The following is a 20,794-nucleotide window of genomic DNA, read 5'->3' on the forward strand; positions in this document are numbered from 1 at the left end:
AATGGGTCAACATAATGGCAGAATGGTCCTTTTGGTCGGTCAACCATCAATATTTTCTTCTAATCTTGAACTTCAAAATTATTATGTTGATGTGAATAAAATTAAAAGAGAATATAGGACTTACCTTTTTTATATGTTGGTCCAAAAGGTGGAATCTTTTACTCTGAGCGCCCCCACACTCGGTCCAACAGAATGTGGGAGGAGATTAATCATGGTGACCCAGCCGGACGCAGTGGGTAGACCCGAGCTCATCGCGCACAAGAAACCCTCTCTCACTTTGTAGAGAGGTACCCCACACTATCGCTTGCGAGACTCGATCATTGGTCTTGTTCTAAGATTCACCACGAAAGGCACTTTGTGCCCCCTTCTTGACCAACTGGGCTGCCCATGTGGACACCTTTTTTATATGTTCGCATCGGATAAACTCGATACGGAGAAGATAATAATTTTCTCTTGAATTAGATTTCACTATTTTTACGTCTCTTAATTTTTGATAAAAATGTGACGAATGATTTGCAAGGCTTAAATTATTTTTTATGATAAAAAATCATTTTCAAATGTTAAAATAATGGCAATAATAATGTGTCGTGTTGGAGTTAAAATTTGAATGAACGTAGATGTAGATGTTTCCTTTTACAAATAATAATAATAGGAGGAGAGAACTAAAAAAAAGGCGGGACAATGGAGAAGGCGATCCTCCATTTGAGGCTTCGTCTTCTACCAATCGCTCTTCCCCAAATATAGGTTTCAATCTCTCTCTCTCTCTCTCTCTCTCTGCGTCTGCGTCTGCGTCTCCTATATGAATGGGCATTTGATGGTTTGATCTTTGTCTTTCAATGGGAGGTTTACGCGCCTGATAATTCCAAATCCAATAACACCATGGGGGCCTGCGTCTCCATGCACGGAGCTTTGCTGAAGAGAACCAGAAACATCAGGAAAGCCCTCCCGGAAGATCGAAGCTCCTGCGGGGCCATCCATAAAGCCCTATCTCGGAGCCGGAATCGTTCTCCCAATACACGCATCGTCACCGTGCTGAAAGACCCCTGCGGGGACGACATTTTCCGGAGATATGTGTTCGGGAAGGAGCTAGGGCGGGGAGAGTTCGGGATCACGTACCAGTGCCACGACAAGGTCAGCGGCGAGAAGGTCGCCTGCAAGATGATATCGAAGAGCAAGCTCAAGTCGGAGATCGACGTCGAGGATGTGAAGAGGGAGGTGGAGATCATGCGGCATTTGCCGTCGCATCCGAATATCGTCAAGTTCAAGGAGGTTTATGAGGATAAAGAGGCGGTTTATCTTGTCATGGAGCTCTGCGAGGGCGGCGAGCTCTTCGATAGGATCGTGGCCAGAGGGCATTATACCGAGAGAGGTGCTGCAACCGTCACCAAGACCATTCTCGAGGTCATCAAGGTCATTTTCAGCACTTTCCTAATTTCTCCTCCTCTCCGGCCGTTCTATTATCTGACTTGATTTCAGAAGGTGACAAAGTTCATTATCTGGATTTATAGGGTCATTAAGTGGTTTTTGGCCTTGAAATTATAGAATGAACTATAGAGATCTATAAGTAACTTAAGAGAATAATAATGGTGACGAAAGTATATTTTAACTATAGAATGATGAGACTGCTTTAGTATTGTGCTAATGCTTTCATGTTATGGTCCGGAGATGGCATGCAATATTCAACATTCAATGATGTTAAGAGAAAGATTCTCGTTTGTTTAATGGTATCCGGATCAATTATAGCTATTGCCTTTCTTTTTATGCAGTATTTTGGTTAATGGAAGTTGTTTATGTTGCAGGAGTGCCACAAAAACGGAGTAATACATAGAGACCTAAAACCCGAAAATTTCCTATATGCAAACTCCAGTGAGGATTCCCCATTGAAGGCTATTGATTTTGGACTCTCCATATTCTTTGAGCCTGGTATATATGCTTCAATTCCAAAAGTTAATTGAGTGGCTTGGCTACACTGATATCCCACTAAAGTACTGCTTGTAAATTGCTTCTACTTGGGGCATTAATTATTTGATTAGCTTCAAGCCTTATCTGAACTGTAATAATTCAAAACATGCATGGTGTTAGGTCAGCGGTTCAGTGAAATTGTTGGAAGCCCTTACTATATGGCTCCCGAAGTGCTTCGGCGAAATTATAGTGCAGATGTAGATGTATGGAGTGCAGGTGTTATTCTTTACATCTTATTATGTGGAGTTCCTCCCTTTTGGGCAGGTATTTCATCTTCATCAATTCTATTGATCTCCTTTGATCAACTTCTACTGAAAACATATTACTTCCACCCAAATCAAATCATTTTCTTCACTTTATCACAGGGGTCTAACCTTGCAGACGGTTTTTCTAATTGGCACAGAAACTGAAGAAGGAATTGCACAGGCAATAGTTCGGTGTGAAATAGACTTTACTAGAGATCCATGGCCGAAAGTTTCTGAAGATGCTAAGGAACTTGTGCGTGGTATGCTTGACCCAAACCCTTACAGCCGGTTTACTGTTGAACAAGTCCTTGGTATGTACTTCAGTTAGTTCGCTGCAATAATTCTCTGTTTCCAGACGTGAATATCAATTAAACATTGGTCGTGGTCTGAATATCTCGTGTGTTCTATATGTAGAACATCGGTGGATTCATAATGCACATCAAGTCTCTAATGTCCCTCTAGGAGAAAATGTCCGAGCAAGAATTAAGCAGTTCTCATTGATGAACAAATTCAAGAAGAGAGTCCTCAGAGTAAGTAATTGAATCACCCTTTTTATCATCGTCTTAGTGTTGGATTCTTGGAAATTCTGAGCATAAAAAGCTGTCAATATGTATAAGGAATATATTATTTGTTTTTGTAGGTAGTAGCCGACAACTTGCCACATGAGCAAGTAGCAGGGATCAAGCAGATGTTCCTTATGATGGACACTGATAAGAATGGAAACTTGACATTTGAAGAGCTCAAGACTGGCCTCAACATGATTGGCCAACAGATTGCCGACCCTGATGTGCAGATGTTATTGGAAGCTGTGAGTTTTATCCTTCTACATTTCCTTTTCTAGCCTGTCTTCCAACTCTCTTTTTTACATTTTCAATGGCTTCTTAGTTGTATATGCTTGGATTATTCTTGAGCTTTGACATACTGTATCCATCAAGACATGGCACGTTGGCATTTAAAAATGTGAACCAACAATATTCAGTGGGCCATTTAAAAGTATATGTAGGATTGTGAATCCTGTAATATAGAGGATTGCATCCGTGAAATGATTCTGAAACTTGAAACTTGAAACATCAGCCACAATAGCATAGTTTTCGGTTGATACGTATGACTTCTTCACCATATAATATTGAGTCAATGAATTTCTTTTTCTTACAAATGTATGTTGTGTAACAAAAGATCATCGATCTTTCTTATGCATTGAAAGGCTGATGTTGATGGGAATGGAATGCTCAACTACGAGGAGTTCATGACAATGTCTGTACACCTTAAAAGAATGAGCAGCGACGACGCGCAGCTCCGCCAAGCTTTCTGCCACTTCGACAAGGATGGAAGTGGGTACATTGAGTTTGACGAGCTGAAAGATGGTTTATCGGAGGACATAAACATGGGCTCCAACGGTGACCAAGTCATCAAAGACATCATATATGATATTGACTTAGACAAGGTAACATTATCTAATATAAAAAATGCTATCACATATGATATGATATGATATTGACTTAGACAAGGTAATATTATGATATTGATTTTGTGTTTTTACTAAAAAATGCTAGCTAAGTATGACTATTTTTTTAGATGGACACTGAAGATGACTGATTACTATTAGGTTTATGATACTTTTTAAGATGTTTAATTAAGACTTTTCTGATAGATTGCCAATATAGGAGTGAATTATGACAGAACTCTCATTTTAATTTTTAATGTTTTTTGCCAAATTAAAAATCCATATATCAATCTAATAGAAACTAGTTTCGGACAGTTTCATGACTGGCATCTACTCAATATTAGTTCTAGATTGACTTTAATATTATTTATAACTAATTGAAGATGATTGATTATTAAGTTAGTTTATGGGAGTAAACAAAATATATAAAACCTTTTTAATAAACTATTAATATAAGTTTATGGGAGTCATGACGCACTCCCAAACCTTAATCTAACTAATCATGGTAAACACTACCCTTTGTTAGGTTAAATAACTTTCTCCGTTGTGTTGATGAGTGTGATGACAGGATGGTCGCATCAGTTATCAAGAGTTTGAGGCCATGATGACAACCGGGGTGGAGTGGAAAATGGCGTCTCGCCAGTACTCCAGAGCATTGCTAAATGCACTTAGCCAGAGATTGTTCAAAGATAAGTCTTGTGCAACGAAAGAATAATACCCCCCAAAAAAGCTTGCATCATTAATTCGATGATATAATATAATATAAGAAGCTTCCTTTATAGATTGATCTCTCCTTTGCTGTAGTCAATGTATATCTGCACAATTAAACATTGTGCCGTATTTATTTGACTTCTCCTATGGTCTGGAGATGATGAAAGAAAAGAAAAGAATAGGTTGATTATAAGGGTTATTTACAACAATGACACAGCATTTTTGGTGTAAAGTAAATATGTGAAAACTTCTTTTTCCAGTTCATGTTCATACTTCATTTCATACACATCCTCCTCCTCAATCACTGCAGTTTTTTTTTTTTTTTTTAATCGATCTTTGTTGTGGATGTTGTTGTTGATTAGTTAATTTGTTTACAGGCAATTTTCACAGCTATAATGTTCATTATTATCTGTCTCTCAATGCCCAGTACAGTATTTATTACTTTATGTGATAAATAAATAATTGTAGATGTTGAGAGTGAAAAGTTTCAAATTCATATAAAAAGTTGCATTTTCTTTTACTATATATAATTTTATAATCTTAATATTTTCACTAAACTCCAATATGTTTATTCTAAAGACATGATGTGACATAGCATTAAAGCAGTACTTATGCATCACCACAGAGAGAAAAGTTGTTTTTACAGAGGTAAACCTCTTTGATCTTCCTTCCATTATGCATTTCAATCGTGGGTAAATTACATAAAAAATTATTAAATTTTAGTGTATTTTTTATTTTGATTACTAAATTTTAATTCTTTTTAATGTGATCATAGAATTTTAAAAAGTTTTGTAATGTTATCACATATAAGATTTTTTAGCCATTAAAAAGTTTTACAATGTTATCACATAAAAGATTTTTTAGCCATTTTATAGTTGAAATAGGTGATGTGGTGTTAATGTGATAAATAATAAAAATATTATGTAATAATATTTTAATATAATATTATTATATATAGACAGGTGACATGTTCTGATTAATTATTATAGTTATTATTGCATAAATTTTATATATGTAAAATTTTTTAAATTTCTATGATCATATTAAAAAAAATTAAAATTTAGTGATTAAAATAAAAATCACACTAAAATTTAGTGATTTACTCTTTCAATCGCCTGTAGGTCCAACCTATTATATTTAGTCACAACAGTTAATTGATATTTACTAGACTAGATATGTATGCATGTACCTATGCGGCACATGGTTAAATCACATGAATATAGAATTAAATTTTTGAATAATTATTTTAATAAGAAATTTCAAAACTATAGAAAAAAATGAAGAAATACACAATTCTTAACAGAAATATGATCCACAAATCATTTTTAGTATTAAAAGTAATTTTTAGAACTTTTTATATAAATTAAATAAACAATGATATGTCGTCTAGTATTTAAATTTTTTGTTTTTCAGACTTTTAAAATAATGATCAATTGGATTTTTTTTTATTTTTGAAAATATATTATATGACAATTATTTTTAAAACTAAATAGCTATTTTTTAGTTAAAATTTAGTTGTATTATGAATAATGATTAACATCAAACCATCACAAAAAAAGTTAAAATATTTTATTTTTCATATGATAATCATAACATACCGCATAAAAATATTCTAATAATTTTTAAAATAATCATCATTTAATCTTAATTAACAATTTTAAATGTTGCATTTTCTTATAAATCTTCTGCTGTCTGATCTTAATATCTCCATAAAACTCCAATATGTTGACATAGCAATATATATATATATATATATGTATATAGCCTATATATTCAACCTTTCAAAAGGAGTCTCACCAGAGAAACACAAATGAGTAAGACTTGCCATTGCCTCCGGCCATCATCATTCATCTTCTTAGCATATATATTCAAGTCACGATGCAAAGGTTCTAAGCATTGACCAGTGACTTGATTGATTAATTTAAACTATATACACTGAATGATCTGATGATACTACTACTCCACCAAAACAAACGCCAAACACATCATAGATTGATTGTTCCTCATTTCTCTTCTCATTTAATCTTCTTCTTCTTCATTCCATGCTGCTTTTTAGAACTCAAGCCAAAATGATCAGCCAAAGTATTTCCTGCCCAGGAAGGAATCCCCTAGTGCTCCCCCCTGTGCTCCCAGAGGCAAATCTGCAAACTGAGAACCACAAGCTCAAAGGCAGCCAACCTTGTATTTCATCGGCGTTGGTGGCACATTGCACATGTTATAGCCGATCTGACGTTCAAATAGGTGCACTGGTCGCAAGACCAACCCCCTGAATCATCCAAATTCTTACTTGATCCACTAGTAGTTCTGCAAGCTCCTTTGCTTCGCCCACCTTTACCCTTGCTAGTCACTCCATTTTTTGAGCTTGCTGCCTTGCTGCAAGCCCCCTGGGAATCCACATCTGACAGACCATTCTCTAATGCTCTAACCAAGTTCTCGAAGTAATTGCGAGTGACACTGTTGCATTAGTAGGGAAAAAAAATAGTAAAACCAGGATAAGTTCGTTTGTATATTTATTTACAGGCGAAGGAGGTTAGAGCAATGATCTTTCATCAGAAAAGAATGCCAGGTAATCAAAATTCAAAACGATAACTTAAAACTTCGCAAACTGCAATTGTTTCTAAGCCTCAAAAGTAACTTTGACTAACACTATTGCAATTGTTAGGTCAGATAATCAACACTAAGCAAATCAATACTTATTACCGAGGTAAGTAACATGCTATGGAATAATTTTTCAGCAGAAAAGAAAATGAATATAAAAGGTATCCTACATGCGGTGTCTGTTCTAAGTTGGATTCTCCAGTTTTGGAAACAACAGCATCTAATAATACTGGTAAAAGAATTCGATACTGTTATCATTTGTTGTAGAAGGACAGCAATCATAAAATATAGCAATTGAATTAAGTAAACAAGGACATATCATCCATCATTCTAGAAGAACAGCAACATTACCAATACATCACAATTTCCAAGTGAATCCATGACAAAATCCAATCACCAAGCCATGGAAGAATAAATAATGCAAGTATAGATACATGCAGCTGAGGGAAGACACATACTAGACCATTTGCATGACCGAGATGGGTGACACCATCTGCAATATTTAAAACCAAAAATTATCCAGACCTATATTCCTTTACATCAATAAAGATACAGGTTTTATTAGTTTAGACAGTGGGCATGGATAACATGGCATATTACTGGTGGATCTTTAGGAGAAATCAAGGTCGCTGCCTTCATTGGTCAATGAAAGACACCACAGGACAAGCATTCAAAAGATAATAAAAGAGGCAGTAAATCGAAGGTTCTAACAACCCCCAATTATATGCGATATTCTCAAGTCTGAAACATGTCGTGCAGAAAGGAAGCTAATAAGTTCTTTCCAAACACTTGATGCATATAGCAATTCCCTCTTCGCCTAGTTATCTCAACACCCTTTCAAAAAATTATAATGCTGTTGCAAGATATGAATTTGTCTCACATTTAAAAAAATAAAAATAGAAGAATAAGTTATCAAATTACTAGAACAAGAACTTCTTTTGTGAAAGACCATTACAGCTACTACTATTAGACAAAATTACCTAGTGAGTCCAGCCAGCTTCGTGCGGAAATCATTAAAATCATTTGAAGGGCCCTCAGCATTAAGATAGCCTTGCAGGTCCTTCTCAGCACACTGATGAAGCCTTTCTAAGCCAGCCTCAGCCTCACCTGCAGGCATATCGCATTCACTACAACTCACAGGAATACTAGAACTAATCTCAAAGTCACATTTAATAGAAGTTTTTGACAGAACCACAAACCTTGCAAATACTCAAAAAATTGTCTCTTAGCATGTTCATGCTCAGGCAGGTAATACCCATAGGCATAGGTCCATTTTAGGACTCGCCTACATTCAACTATCTGCAGACATGACACATTGTCAAACATCTTGGTTAACAATTTTACAAGATCAAAAAATAAATAAATAAAATAACTGATGTAAAATCACACTCTTGACACCCTTATGTCTTCTATACAGCAAAAATTAAGTATTAAAAAAAATTAGCATATGGCAGATCATGAACTCCAAGCCTTTAATTCTATAAACCCTAAACCCTAAAGAGAACTTCACTTCAAGACTTAACAAAAAGAAAATGCATTTCCTCTACACAAAACTAGACAAAAATCTGCAGTCAACACTGAGCTTTGACAATTACATGCATAAATATGCAATAAATGAGTAAAAGTACAGGTTGTCAATTATTTGGTTTATATTCCATGCCAGCATGGATAGGTCAATCCACAATTGCTAGATTCCCCGACACCTACTAGTCCACTGGATGCTTGTGCAGCACCATATCCTAATACATAGCGAGGCCCCAGACCATCAGTATTTAGCACCAAATCAAACATCACAAACTGCATTCACGTGCCCTCTTGGAGTAGTGGCGAAATGACACCTATTTCACAGTGGGAATAGGAAGCAGGAAACCCGGCCTGCTAAAGGATACGGATATGGACATTCAATTATCCTTTTGACACATTAGTCTCATCTTCTAAGGTTCATATTTCTTGCAATATCGTAGCTTTGAATAGCCTAATTTCACCAGTCACCACCTTCCTCTATTGTTTTAAACATCTTTCCTTTTCATTATCTATCTTTTTATAACTAGGTTGAAACAAGTTCAAGTTCACTTATTTCACAAAGCCAAGCTCTTATCCTTACACTTACTGTGTTTACATCCTTACATACTCTTTTAGTTAACAGGTATGGTTCAACTTATATTCTATCCATTCTTACAATTAATAAATGTCCACACCTCATTTTCAAAGTAATATCATAGGTCAGTAATCTAGGAAGCCTTGTCCACATAATTCATAGCCCCAAATTGTTGCCCATAATTACCATCTCATATCCTCTACTATCTCTTCCTACAGGGCCATTAAAATCCCTCTACAAATACTTGTTCTCCTCCGGGTATTCCTCACATAGATTTATTTATACTCTCCCAAGACATCCTCTTAATATGTTCATCCAATCAAATTTGAGAAGTGAGGACATTAATTATGTTAATCATGGTTCTTTCTAGTATAAATTTTAACAAGAATTATTTTATCCACTATCACAAACACTGCTACAGTATCCGCTCCTAAATCTTAACAAACTAATATGCATGCATATCAGGGCAAGTGTTCGTTTAGCACACCAATCAGAAGAAATGGTGTCAACATTTCCTTTCATGTATTTTCTATTCTCTAGGCAATGGCGCAGCCCCCAAAGAAAGACAAATAAACTTTTCCAAATAGGAATTCATTCTTCTTTTATACATAAAAATAAACAAATCAAACCACCAAAAAGAAGGCAAACTTGAAACAAAATTATTCATATAGGAAGTCCAGATCCATACAGACACATTCACTCTCAAGCTATGTAAACAGAGTTCTTCACTATCTTGGAATTTTAATCAGATTCAGTGGAGCATAAATAAGAAAATGTTTACAACCTCCATAACCAATTATCCAATCATGACTGAGTTATGGGTTGCAATTAATAAGGCCCCAGGACCAAGAAAAAGGAAAAGGGAGAGGCAGAAAAGGTGGAAAAAAGAGACAGTAGTCTATAAGCTATGTGCAATTCAAGGCACCAAAAACAGGCAAGCTGCATGTACCACAAGCTTCTTTGGCTACACATTCCTAATAGACTCAAGTCCAAATCTCATTATGTTAAATTTTTAGAGTGGAGAAACATAAGAAAGAAAAGGTAAGCTCTCATTTTTACAGAATAATGAACAGCAGAGCATATGACTGGTTAGGATTCAGAAACTTCACTTCACAGGAGTTTATACTACTATACAGTAATACATGGAAAGGTGATATTTAGTTTCCTACAGTCAAAGAAACTCATTCCTACATAGATGGGTAGACATACTATTATGCAGTTGCCAAGTGAATTGGAGAACTTCATGAAATAAGCAAGCCATTAGAAGCATCTACTTGAATCACTTATATTTCTACTAGTTAGTTCCCAAATTAATTGCATCAAACAGATTAACAAAAAGTTTGTCTAAGATTTTACACCCCTCAGATATCTTTCTTTAAAGTTATGTTGTTCAAAAAGAATTTCTGATTTCCTCACCTCATAGTAGAAGACAGATAAAAGTAGGGAATTCTGGTGGGTACCCGAATGCAATGAAATGTATTTTGAACTTACCTGTAGCCAGGCCTCTATAATGAATTTGAGCTGTGACTCAGGTTGAGATTGTTTGTCACTGATCCTCTCAAGCTGCAGAAAAAAATCATACAAAAGAAAAATAATAAAAGAAACACAAAACAAAGGAAACAAGTTAATAAATTGTAAAACAATTAGATCACCTAAGAAAGATTCTCGAAAGATCATTTCTTCTACTGATAAGTGGCAAAAGCTGTAACATACTATATTGTATCAGCTCTATGCACTACATTTTTCCAAATATGGACGATCCTGGTGCTAGCAATAATGGATATCGTCTGCCGCCAGATAACATTGGAGATCATCTAAAAGGAGACAATCCCTCTCTCTCCCAATTTCTGTGATCACATCACAAAACTAGGAATTTTTGCAAGTTTCTACTGCCATCAACAAGGGGCAGCATTTCCATCAACATTTATCAAACAACATTCACAGCCATCTTCTCTTTTCTTTTCTTTTTCCCCCCTCCCTTATTGTCTTCTATGTTTCTGTATACACTCATCAAAAGTTAATTATGTTGCTGGTGCTAGAAAATTTTCTGTCCCTATGTGCTCGCCAAGACTCCAGAATGTAGCAAGTAGCAATCATATTAGCTAAAAGTTCTCCATTATAACAACAAAATGACAACTCAATTCTATGAACTTTGATTAAAAAAAAAAAAAAACATAAACTTATAATGAAACATATCTACAACCTCAGAAAAGGAACAGATTTGTCAAGTAATAAAAAGTAAATGACAAAATTTTATGTGCACACACTAGCACAAGCAGAAACTGCAGTTCATTTCATTTTACACCATGTTAACATCCTTGGGAAATGAATTGTTAGGACAATGAGAGCGGAAGGAGGTCATAGAGGATAGAACATGACCATATTATCTGATTCATCCATCATATTATTTTAACTCAGTATGCACCTAGAAAGTTACATAGTTAAACTTTAAAAAAAAAAAAAAAAAGAAAAAGTAAAGCAGTGTATGCTTACATATACAGTTTGCATTTGATGTAAATCCGCAAGAGCCTTTTGTCTTGACTGCCAGTGAATAACAAACAGGGAGATTCATCAGATTATGCACAAACAACAACAATGACAACATACCAAGCCCTTATCCCACTGTAGGGTCGGCTTGATTAGATTATTTATGCACTGAGTACCAAAAAAAAAGCAGATAAATCATTTGCATATATATATATATTTATAAGCAAATAGCAGCAAAACAACCCAGAATACACAAAATCCATTGATCTCTATTACCTTACGAACAGAGAAAGCACCCATTAAAAAAGACATTTTGTGTAAACCCCATATAGCATTTTCCCAACTGCCTGGGAAAGCAACATGGATCATAATTGTTCATTTCACTCCAAAGAATGGCTCTAGAGAGAACATTAATCTCAGGCATATTTTGCCTACAGAATCCTCTCTAAATTAAGGAGCTTAACTTAATGCCCAAAAGAATGAGATCAGACAAATCTGTACGTACCGATTGATTGGTTGCCCATCGTTCATAGTAGTGAGTATATCTCTCTAGGGAGTTCTTAGCCATCTCCCTCCTCCTCTCAGTTTCATCATACTAAAACAAAATAGATACATAGAAATATTCACTGATCATTCAAAACATCAAACCATACACGTCACAGGAATAATTCAGTTTACTATCTAAAAGATAAAACAAACATGACAAATTAACATTACCGCTCCCTCTTGCTTAGCTGCCTCATAGCGGTTACATGCATAGAAACCACCTGTCCTCTCACCATGATCAGACCATGCACCAAGGCATAGCCTGCATGTAAGATAATTGAATACACAAATGATTACATGTCATGGATAATGACATATATATTTATATTTAGGACAAACAAATACTCCATTGCTGTTGAGAATGAAAGTGTCATGGGAAAAGGAAATGCAACAGTAAATGCAGCAGCACCATTAAAGCTTTTGTTGAATAATGATGCGGTCACCAATCAAGACCCGACCCAAAGCCGACCCGACCACACCGGAATAATATCATTGGAATAGTAACGGCAGAACAATATTTTAATACTTCATATTTTTAGAATTCTACTTGATTTAGGATTCTACTTCACGTTGGATTATGATTTTATTTTTATTAGGATTTTAGTTGGATTTTATTTACAAATATTAGATGGATTTGGATTAGCCAAATACTATAAATATGCCTAGAATCTAGAATTTATAATCAAGTTTTTCTCAATACAATTTCAGTAATCTATTTGGGTTTTCTTAGCAAAACAGTCTTATTTTTGCGTCTTCTTGAAAGTCAAGTTTCGGCCATTGAAGTTTGTTCTTCCAAGGGTGTATTTTGGTATGTTTTCTTCACACTCGTGTTACACGCTGCGTCAGGTGGTATTAGAGCGGTTCATCAACCAATAAGATGGCCAATCTTGAAGGTAACGGTAGCAACCAGCCTCGTGACGGTGATCAGGGGCTGCCTGCGGTTTGGAGAGCAATCAAAAAACAACGGGAAATAACTCGTACAATGGAGCAGCAATTGGAGCGAATCCGCAACCAATTGAGCATTTTACAACGAGTTAAGGATAATTGGAATCGGACTAATGGCGTGAATCAAGTCGGCTATGTTAAACGGGGAAGACCAGCCATGAATCCTAGAAGACCAATGATGGATGATAGCAATGATGAGGATGATCTTGGTCGTATGATAGCCAACTCTAGTGGTAAAGGGGTTAGGAGGAATGCGCAACAATACAACCATTGGGGAAACGATTAGTATAAACTAAAAAATGGCTTTTCGATGAGTTTGGAGCTTGATTTTGAAGATTATGTTGTCCCAGCAACCTCAACATTTGCAAGCTCAGGTCTAATTTATACTGCTAACATAACAGAAACTCTAAGGTTATTGACTCATATTGAGGTATTTTCCAGTCCCAAGGGCTCTGGCATTGCTTCGCAACCTAATGACGGTGGCGTTTCTTCTAATCAGCTTGTGACTGTAAAGGAGATAAAGGTCATGGTAGCAAATCCTTCTACAGTTTATTCAAGCTCTGGCATGGTTGAATTGAAGGCAATAGGAACATATTCACCTTCGCGATTGCAAAAGCAAGAAGGTCACATGGGTTTCTTTGTGGATAGGAGTGTTGGATCTCCCAAGCTAGTTAACTCGGGTAGTGCAACTGTTTTTGATATTAATCTGAAATTAGATTATGAAACTAAGAATGAAGTAACAGCTGCTGCTATAGCTAATCAAGTGCTTAGACCAGAGAAGGATTCAAGCATCAATATTTTAAGTGATGGAGAGACTACTAATAGTCATGGAATAAGCCTTTATTCGAAACAGTTGCAAAAGAATGCTTCTCCTGGGAAGAAAAATCTACGAATGAATTCAGAAGCCGTTGAGGAGTTAAAATCAAGAAAGCTAATGAGAGGAGAAAGACCTGTGATAAGATTTACCAAATTAGAGAAGCGCCCAAGATGGAATGTTCAACATCCTCAATCTAATAGTAATAATGCAATGGAGGCAGAGGGCAACAAACATGACGATGGTTGGACCCATGCCAACGCAGATATGGCTAAGACGGGGAGGAATGTCTTTGCTCATGTTCTCTTAGCAAAAAAGTTCAAGCGGTTTAGGAAGATGTCAAGCAAATGTTGCACAAATAAGAAGTACGAGGCGACAACTGACAAGCATAGGAAGCACAAGGTATTTGAGGTTGAAGATGAAGTCATGATATTCTTGAAGAAGGAACAAATTCCAGTAGAAAAACAAAACAACTTCAAGTCAAAGAAGTATGGTTCTTACAAGATTACAAAGAAGACCAATGATAATGCTTATGTTGTGGATTTGCCTAATCTCTCTCTTTGTACTTGTCGAATGTGGATTTATCCTACTCAGATAAAAATTTGATGTCGAATTTTTTCTCAAATGGAGGTGAATAATGCGGTAACCAATCAAAACCCAACCCAAGGCCGACCCGACCACACCGAAACAATATCACTATAATAGTAGCGGCAGAACGATATTTTAATACTTCATATGTTTCAAAATTCTACTTGATTTATGATTCTACTTCATGTTTCTACTTGATTTAGGATTCTACATCATGTTGGATTAGGATTTTATTTTTATTAGGATTTTAGTTGGATTTTGTTTACAAATATTAGATGGATTTGGATTAGCCAAATACTATAAATATGCCTAGGATCTAGAGTTTGTAATCAAGTTTTTCTCAATACAATTTCAGCAACCTATTTGGGTTTTCTTAGCAAAACAGTCTTGTTTTTGCGTCTTCTTGAAAGTCAAGCTTTGGCCATTGAAGTTTGTTCTTTCAAGGATTTATTTTGGTGTGTTTTCTTCACAATCACGTTACACGTTGCGTCAAATAATTTGCAAGGAGAAAACATTCCCAAATATACTCTATAGATCATGAAACAACAAGAACAGAAGAACTACAAGTGCTTGTGATTCCAATTTACTACAGAGGTATAAATTCTTACCAGCAGAACTCATATTTGCAAGGGGGTGTGCATGTCATGTGCATACAACCTTGGTTTTTCTCAATTGGTCGCTTGCATTTTGGACAGGGCTTGGAATTAGCTAATATCCTGATAATCATAGCAACAAATATTTAGCATTGTGTAAAACCTCTAACATGTCAATTAACAGGAATTCTCTTAATTTATTAACATGCTGTTATAACATGAAAAAGAAAAAAAAAATAAAAACAAAGACGACCTCCAATTTAATGAGTACTAGTATAATAAAGATTTTTCTACTATGAAACAAAAATGAACAGGTTGGAGCCGAAACTTTTTTCTACAAAATGTACTGCTAATAAACCATAATCTGCAACAAGGAGATGATGACTAAAGCAACAATGGAATCTCCTTGTCATTACATGCAATACATTTTCAAATCCAGAGTTTACATGTGTCGTATACCTAGGGTTTAACCTATGATTGGATTGGAAAGTTGCAAGAATGAAGGGGGAAATTTCGAAGAAGAATAAGGAGAATCAGAAGAACAGAAAGTGAGGGAGAGAAAGATCGAGAGAGGGAGAGAGAATTTGGAGATGGGAAATCACAAATCAAAATATCATTTATCAATCAAAACATAATTTCTTCCTACAGCAGCGGCTTATTTATAGCCTCACCGCTTCTACACCCATGTGCAATCCATTTGGCTTCAACCCATACACCCATGTGCAATACGACTGTAATCCTAACAAATTGCAAAATACCTTACAACTATTTATATCCCTATTACAATTTTGCCCCTTTACCCTAGATTCATGACAATTCCCCACACCTTAAAACATTCTTGTCCCCAAGAAATGCCAAACCTCCATAGCTTCCTATATGCCTTTTTCCTTCTCTTCCACAGCTTAGATGGAGAAGTTTTGAAAATTCTCTGTATGCATAGAAAATTTGTAGTAGTTCTCATGTACACCTCAATTGGAACACATCCAAAATCGATCACTCTTCGTTGGTCAAAGTGAACAACTGAAATTTGTTGACTATTGTCCTTACCAACTTTCCCCACCACAGTTTCTTCAATGTAGGCTGGTGCACGTCTAGGAGATTGGCTAATTGTGACCCCAATTTCCTTTAATATTTCATCACCATTTTGGTCCAAGCCCTTGATGAATGCCTGTCCAAGTTCATCAGCTTTAGGATCAGTTGTTGTAAAGCTAATATAAGATTGTTCAAGTCCTAATTGTTCAATTAGACCACCTTCAACTACATGTGGACCATCACAATCTTGACCCTGCCTAGGATACATGTTATAGGCATTTCCATTCTCAGCTCCAAATCCAACATGCTTTATAACTGATTTATACAAGTCAATGTTTAATTCCAAATCTGATTGTTCCCATGCTGTTCCAACAGCATCTCTCTGTCTTTTTGTTTCTTCTTCAGTACTTCCAATGTTAATTCATGAAGCCTAGCACTATCAACAGTATGCTTGAGTGTCTTGGGCTAGAACACTGTCACCATTGGCCTCTAACTCTTTGTTTAAGCCAATCATGAAGCTTGAAATGAAATAGGCCTCTGTCAAATAGGGGTTATGATTGAGCATCAGGGCCTTCAGCTCTTCAAATCTCAATTGATACTCCATCAGTGACCCTACTTGCTAGATTTTGTTGAACTCTTCCACCACATTAGACGAGCCCCGATCTCCAAACCTCTCCTTAGGCTATCCCATTTTAAGGGACTCCTCTTGGTTAAAACTTCCGTGATAATCATCCGAGACATTTTTTCTCGGTTTATCGAAGAATTCAGTAGGAAAGTTGACGTTATACCTCTTAATCGGCATCCTTGCAAACTTCTACAGCTGCTCTCGTAGTACACAACCCCATTCCACGCACAATTCGTATATCACTCTTCTTGTTTCCTTGTCCAATCGGCTGGACTCATTATCAAATTTCTTTTCCTCTGTCTCGTGCTTTAGGCCATAATAAGGTAGGAGTAGTGCCAATCGAGAAGAAAATGAGAGAGACTAGACTACGATGGTTTGGTCATGTGAGAAAAAAACTAAGAGACGCTCTTATGAGAAGAGTTGATGAAATGGGACAATTAGTCAAAAAAAAAGGTAGAGGCAGACCCAAGAAGACTTTGGGAGAGACATTAAAATTTGATATGAAATGTATGGACCTAAATGAAGATATGACAAAAGACAAAAATACATGAAAATCTAGAATTCATGTAGCCGACCCCACATAGTGAGATGAAGGCTGGATATGTTGTTGTTTGTTGTTGTCTCATGCTTTAGGCCAAAATCCTCGTGATTTCTACCTCCGACTAAAAATACAACATTCTTCGGCTACAATTTAGACTCCACTTGTTTTGTGTGTGCACTGCTCCCCATGGCTAGCTTCTCACGAACAGGGCACCCCATTGAAAATGTAGCACTCTTCTGCTGCAATTGAGACCCCCATTGTCTCATGCATGCACTGCTCCCCATGGCTAGTTTCTCACAAACACGACACTTCGAAGACCAAGGGGTAGGGGTTCCTATACATACCGCTCTTCTTCGAACAAGTTAACCAGATTTAAAAGCCAAAATCAACCTCTTGTTTCCTTTACTCACAGCCTAGAGCACCAATAAATGAGTAGGATAAGTTGGAAGAATCTGCTTCTCAAACGGAATCTGCCTCTGATTTTACTTCCCTTCTGTCTCTGCTTCACAACAGCTGCCTTATGGTACTACTTACAGATTTGCAATCGGCTACTCTGAATCCACCTCCTATATTGATCGACTCTTATGCAGTCGAGACAATTTACCGGATTCAAGCTGAAAATCACTGCTTCGTCCCTCAATCTCGAGCACAAAACACTGAAATTAGTGGCCAAGGGTCACTCACCTACTTTGCCTTCCAAAAATTGAACAAAAATTCAAACCAGCTGGTCTGTTATAGTCACGAGGATAATCTCGCTTTGTGATGACTTCCGATTTGGACTGCAATCTCCCAAAAACCAGTTGATTCTAAAACACTGCTACTATTTGCCTATTCCGCCTCAATTGATGCTTCAATTTCAATAAACTTAATATGTTGTGCAACCCGAATACCAGCTAAACCTAATTGACTCAATTTAATTCCCTTTGAAAATCTTTCGTAAACCAACCTACTCTACTACAATCTTTCTAGAAGCACAATCAGTTTTTGTTGTTGCCAAGAATCAATCAGAAATCGCCCGGGTCTATACTCGATCAACTTTGTTGTGGCTTCCTGCAGGTCGCTTACTGTTAACGTCCCAAGTCACCGGAATCTCGTCACTGGTCGCTTGCCTATCCTGATTCACTTAACTCACAAAATAGTAACTGGGATGCAGCCATTTGATTGCACCTTCAAAATTCGAGTCTAACCACGAAGAGTTGCCGGAATCACAATCGAAATCATCGGACCTGCTTTGCCTAATCACCGACCACAATTGACAATGGCCATGTCTCCCACTTCCTCGTCCAACTCACCCGTGAACCTCCTGGCCGTTCGCATCACCACCTTCGACGAACTTCCTCACCAATCGCAAATGTTCCTCTATATTGATCGTCGATGGGCTCACACTCATCTCACCTACCTGCAACGACCTAGATAGGTTCCGAGAGTTGTTAATTTCACTACTCGAACTCGCCTGACTACAACTAGTTTCCATAATTGCCTCTACCTCATCTTCACGTCTAGAATCAAATGAAATCACAATTGAGGACGATTGCTCTAATACCAATTGTTGTGTACTTAGGGTTTAACCTATGATTGGATTGGAAAATTGGAAGAATGAAGGGGGAAATTTAGAAGAATAGGGAGAATCAGAACAAAAAGTAAGGGAGAGAGAGAGAGAGAGAATTTGGAGGTGGAAAATCAGAATATCATTTATCAATCAAAACATAATTTCTTCCTACAACAATGGCTTATTTATAGCCTCATCGCTCTTGCACCCATGCACAATCTGTTTGGCCTCAACCCATACACCCATGTGCAGTACAACTATAATCCTAACAAATTGCAAAATACCTTCTAACAACTATTTATATCCCTATTACAATTTTTTCCTTCTATTGCTCCTAGGGTCATGACAACATGCTATATACAAACTTGAAACCAACTCTTATGTTTCTCATAGAAGTAAAATGATAAACTCATCACTTAAACTAGCGACATCTTGGATAACTCAAATATCAGTTTTTGGAATAAAAATACTTTAGAAAATAAAATATACTACCATAACCTGTAAAGCATTTCCTTTGTCCCTCAATTTATTTAAGAAGTGCGTGGATATAAAAACAGTCCCATGTCTAACAAGTGTGTATTAAATTGCCACAAGTATGAATTATATAGTAGTATATAACATCCAAGAATTATGAGTGTGGAGACAGGTGAAAGACAAAGAACAAGCCTAGAAAGGGATAGAGGTAAAGCATGAGGTTAGTAATGCCATGAATACAGGACTACTGATATCCATCTTGGGGTGAGAGCCCCTAATATACAGAACCACAAAAATGAGAAGCACACTCTTTAGCCTATCAGTAAATAAAGGAATAAGTGGTTCCTATTCCCTCCAAAGTACAAATCCATCACAATGCATCATCCTTGTAGAATTACACACCTGTTTGTAATTCATACTGATTTATCTTTTTCATGTTCTACAGCTACCCAAAGCAAACATACCCTCTTCCTTAATCCTCTTAAACCCAGCTACTAATACCTCTAAATTTATTTTTGTTGTATCAAAATGAAAACATACATGCAGTATAGCCCACAGAAATGGTATTTTCACACTGTTGACAGCTGCCAGTGAATGCTAAACCTGAATGTCCCATAAAGTGTATTCATCTTTAGTCCACTGAGGAAATTTTCCATTCCTTGATTGAGTGAATAATACAGCCTCGACTAAGAAAAAAGCTGTCTACTTAAAGAAGGGTTAACTATACCAATAATCACTCAACTTTACATTCTGTTACTATTTGGTCACTGAATTTTGAAATGTTACCTATTAGTCACCGATATTTTAAAACTGTTATTGCTTAATCACTGAACTTTAAAATGTTACCTGTTAGTCATTAATATTTCAAAATTGTTTTTCACCGGTCACTCATTAGTCACTGAACTTTAAGTTCACGAGTGACAGATGAGAAACAATTTTGAAATATTAGTAACTAACAGGTAATATTTTAAAGTTAAGTGACTAAGTAGAAACATATTTAAAATATCAGTGATTAATGGATAACGTTTTAAAGTTTAGTGATTATTGGTGTAATTAACCCGCTTAAAGAAACATAAACTGAATCATTTATAGCAAAAGAACTAAAACAATTGGAGCAACCTAGTGTTGACACGTAATTCACCATATAAGTATCCAAAAAGCAAAATAGAGAAGGATGAACATAAGGCAGAACGTCTATGTGCCAAGCAACAATAAGTTAAACCTCTAATCTCCATCCAAGAAATGTGAATCTTGCTCCAATATGACATACAAACTAAGTACAAAAATAAGAATATTCACAAGAAAAATTATTCGGGAAAAATATCAATCACGAAAACAAGTTTCTTTGCTGCAACACATGCACTACCTGTTAAATACATTTGTACTAGATTAGGGCTTGTAATGTATGGGAAGTGTCATGTTGTATTTTTTGTATTTGTTCTTCTAGAAAGAGATGTTTTTAAAAGGCTGACCGAGATTGTTTTAATTGCCATTTGGGCAGTCGGTCATGAGGTTATCTCTTGCCCTTATAGCTTATAAATA

General features: G+C 36.3%; 2 protein-coding genes across 3 annotated transcripts in view; one reads left to right on the top strand and one right to left on the bottom strand.

The window, feature by feature from the left end:
- The first annotated feature begins 695 nt into the window (after positions 1-695).
- LOC127811687 (calcium-dependent protein kinase 24) lies at positions 696-4,510 on the top strand. The gene is made up of 8 exons (XM_052351784.1): positions 696-1,410; positions 1,800-1,923; positions 2,083-2,226; positions 2,366-2,518; positions 2,622-2,737; positions 2,848-3,015; positions 3,412-3,651; positions 4,220-4,510. The coding sequence occupies exons 1-8, from the start codon at positions 880-882 to the stop codon at positions 4,364-4,366; spliced, it is 1,623 nt and encodes a 540-aa protein (XP_052207744.1). The 5' UTR covers positions 696-879; the 3' UTR covers positions 4,367-4,510.
- A 1,653-nt stretch (positions 4,511-6,163) lies between these two features.
- The window catches only part of LOC127811686 (probable E3 ubiquitin-protein ligase ARI7), a 33,141-nt gene continuing 18,510 nt past the window's right edge, over positions 6,164-20,794 (bottom strand). Inside the window, exons 8-15 of one of the 2 annotated variants that reach the window (XM_052351782.1) lie at positions 15,047-15,154; positions 12,263-12,353; positions 12,051-12,140; positions 11,552-11,599; positions 10,550-10,621; positions 8,160-8,259; positions 7,941-8,067; positions 6,164-6,816 (exon numbers count right to left, since the gene is read on the bottom strand). In XM_052351782.1, coding sequence (XP_052207742.1) covers positions 6,549-6,816; positions 7,941-8,067; positions 8,160-8,259; positions 10,550-10,621; positions 11,552-11,599; positions 12,051-12,140; positions 12,263-12,353; positions 15,047-15,154 — 904 coding nt within the window. In that variant the 3' untranslated portion in view covers positions 6,164-6,548. The remainder of the gene's footprint in view (positions 6,817-7,940; positions 8,068-8,159; positions 8,260-10,549; positions 10,622-11,551; positions 11,600-12,050; positions 12,141-12,262; positions 12,354-15,046; positions 15,155-20,794) is intronic. The other variant, XM_052351783.1, reaches the window with a different exon arrangement.

This window comes from Diospyros lotus, chromosome 10, assembly GCF_014633365.1.
Source record: "Diospyros lotus cultivar Yz01 chromosome 10, ASM1463336v1, whole genome shotgun sequence".
NCBI lineage: Eukaryota > Viridiplantae > Streptophyta > Magnoliopsida > Ericales > Ebenaceae > Diospyros > Diospyros lotus.

Excerpts from the sequence above, each read along its gene's own strand:
- LOC127811687 (XM_052351784.1), top strand. The coding sequence starts at position 880 with ATGGGGGCCTGCGTCTCCATGCACGGAGCTTTGCTGAAGAGAACCAGA. Across the intron at positions 1,411-1,799 it reads CCATTCTCGAGGTCATCAAG|GAGTGCCACAAAAACGGAGT; the intron begins GTCATTTTCAGC and ends TTTATGTTGCAG. Across the intron at positions 3,016-3,411 it reads TGCAGATGTTATTGGAAGCT|GCTGATGTTGATGGGAATGG; the intron begins GTGAGTTTTATC and ends ATGCATTGAAAG.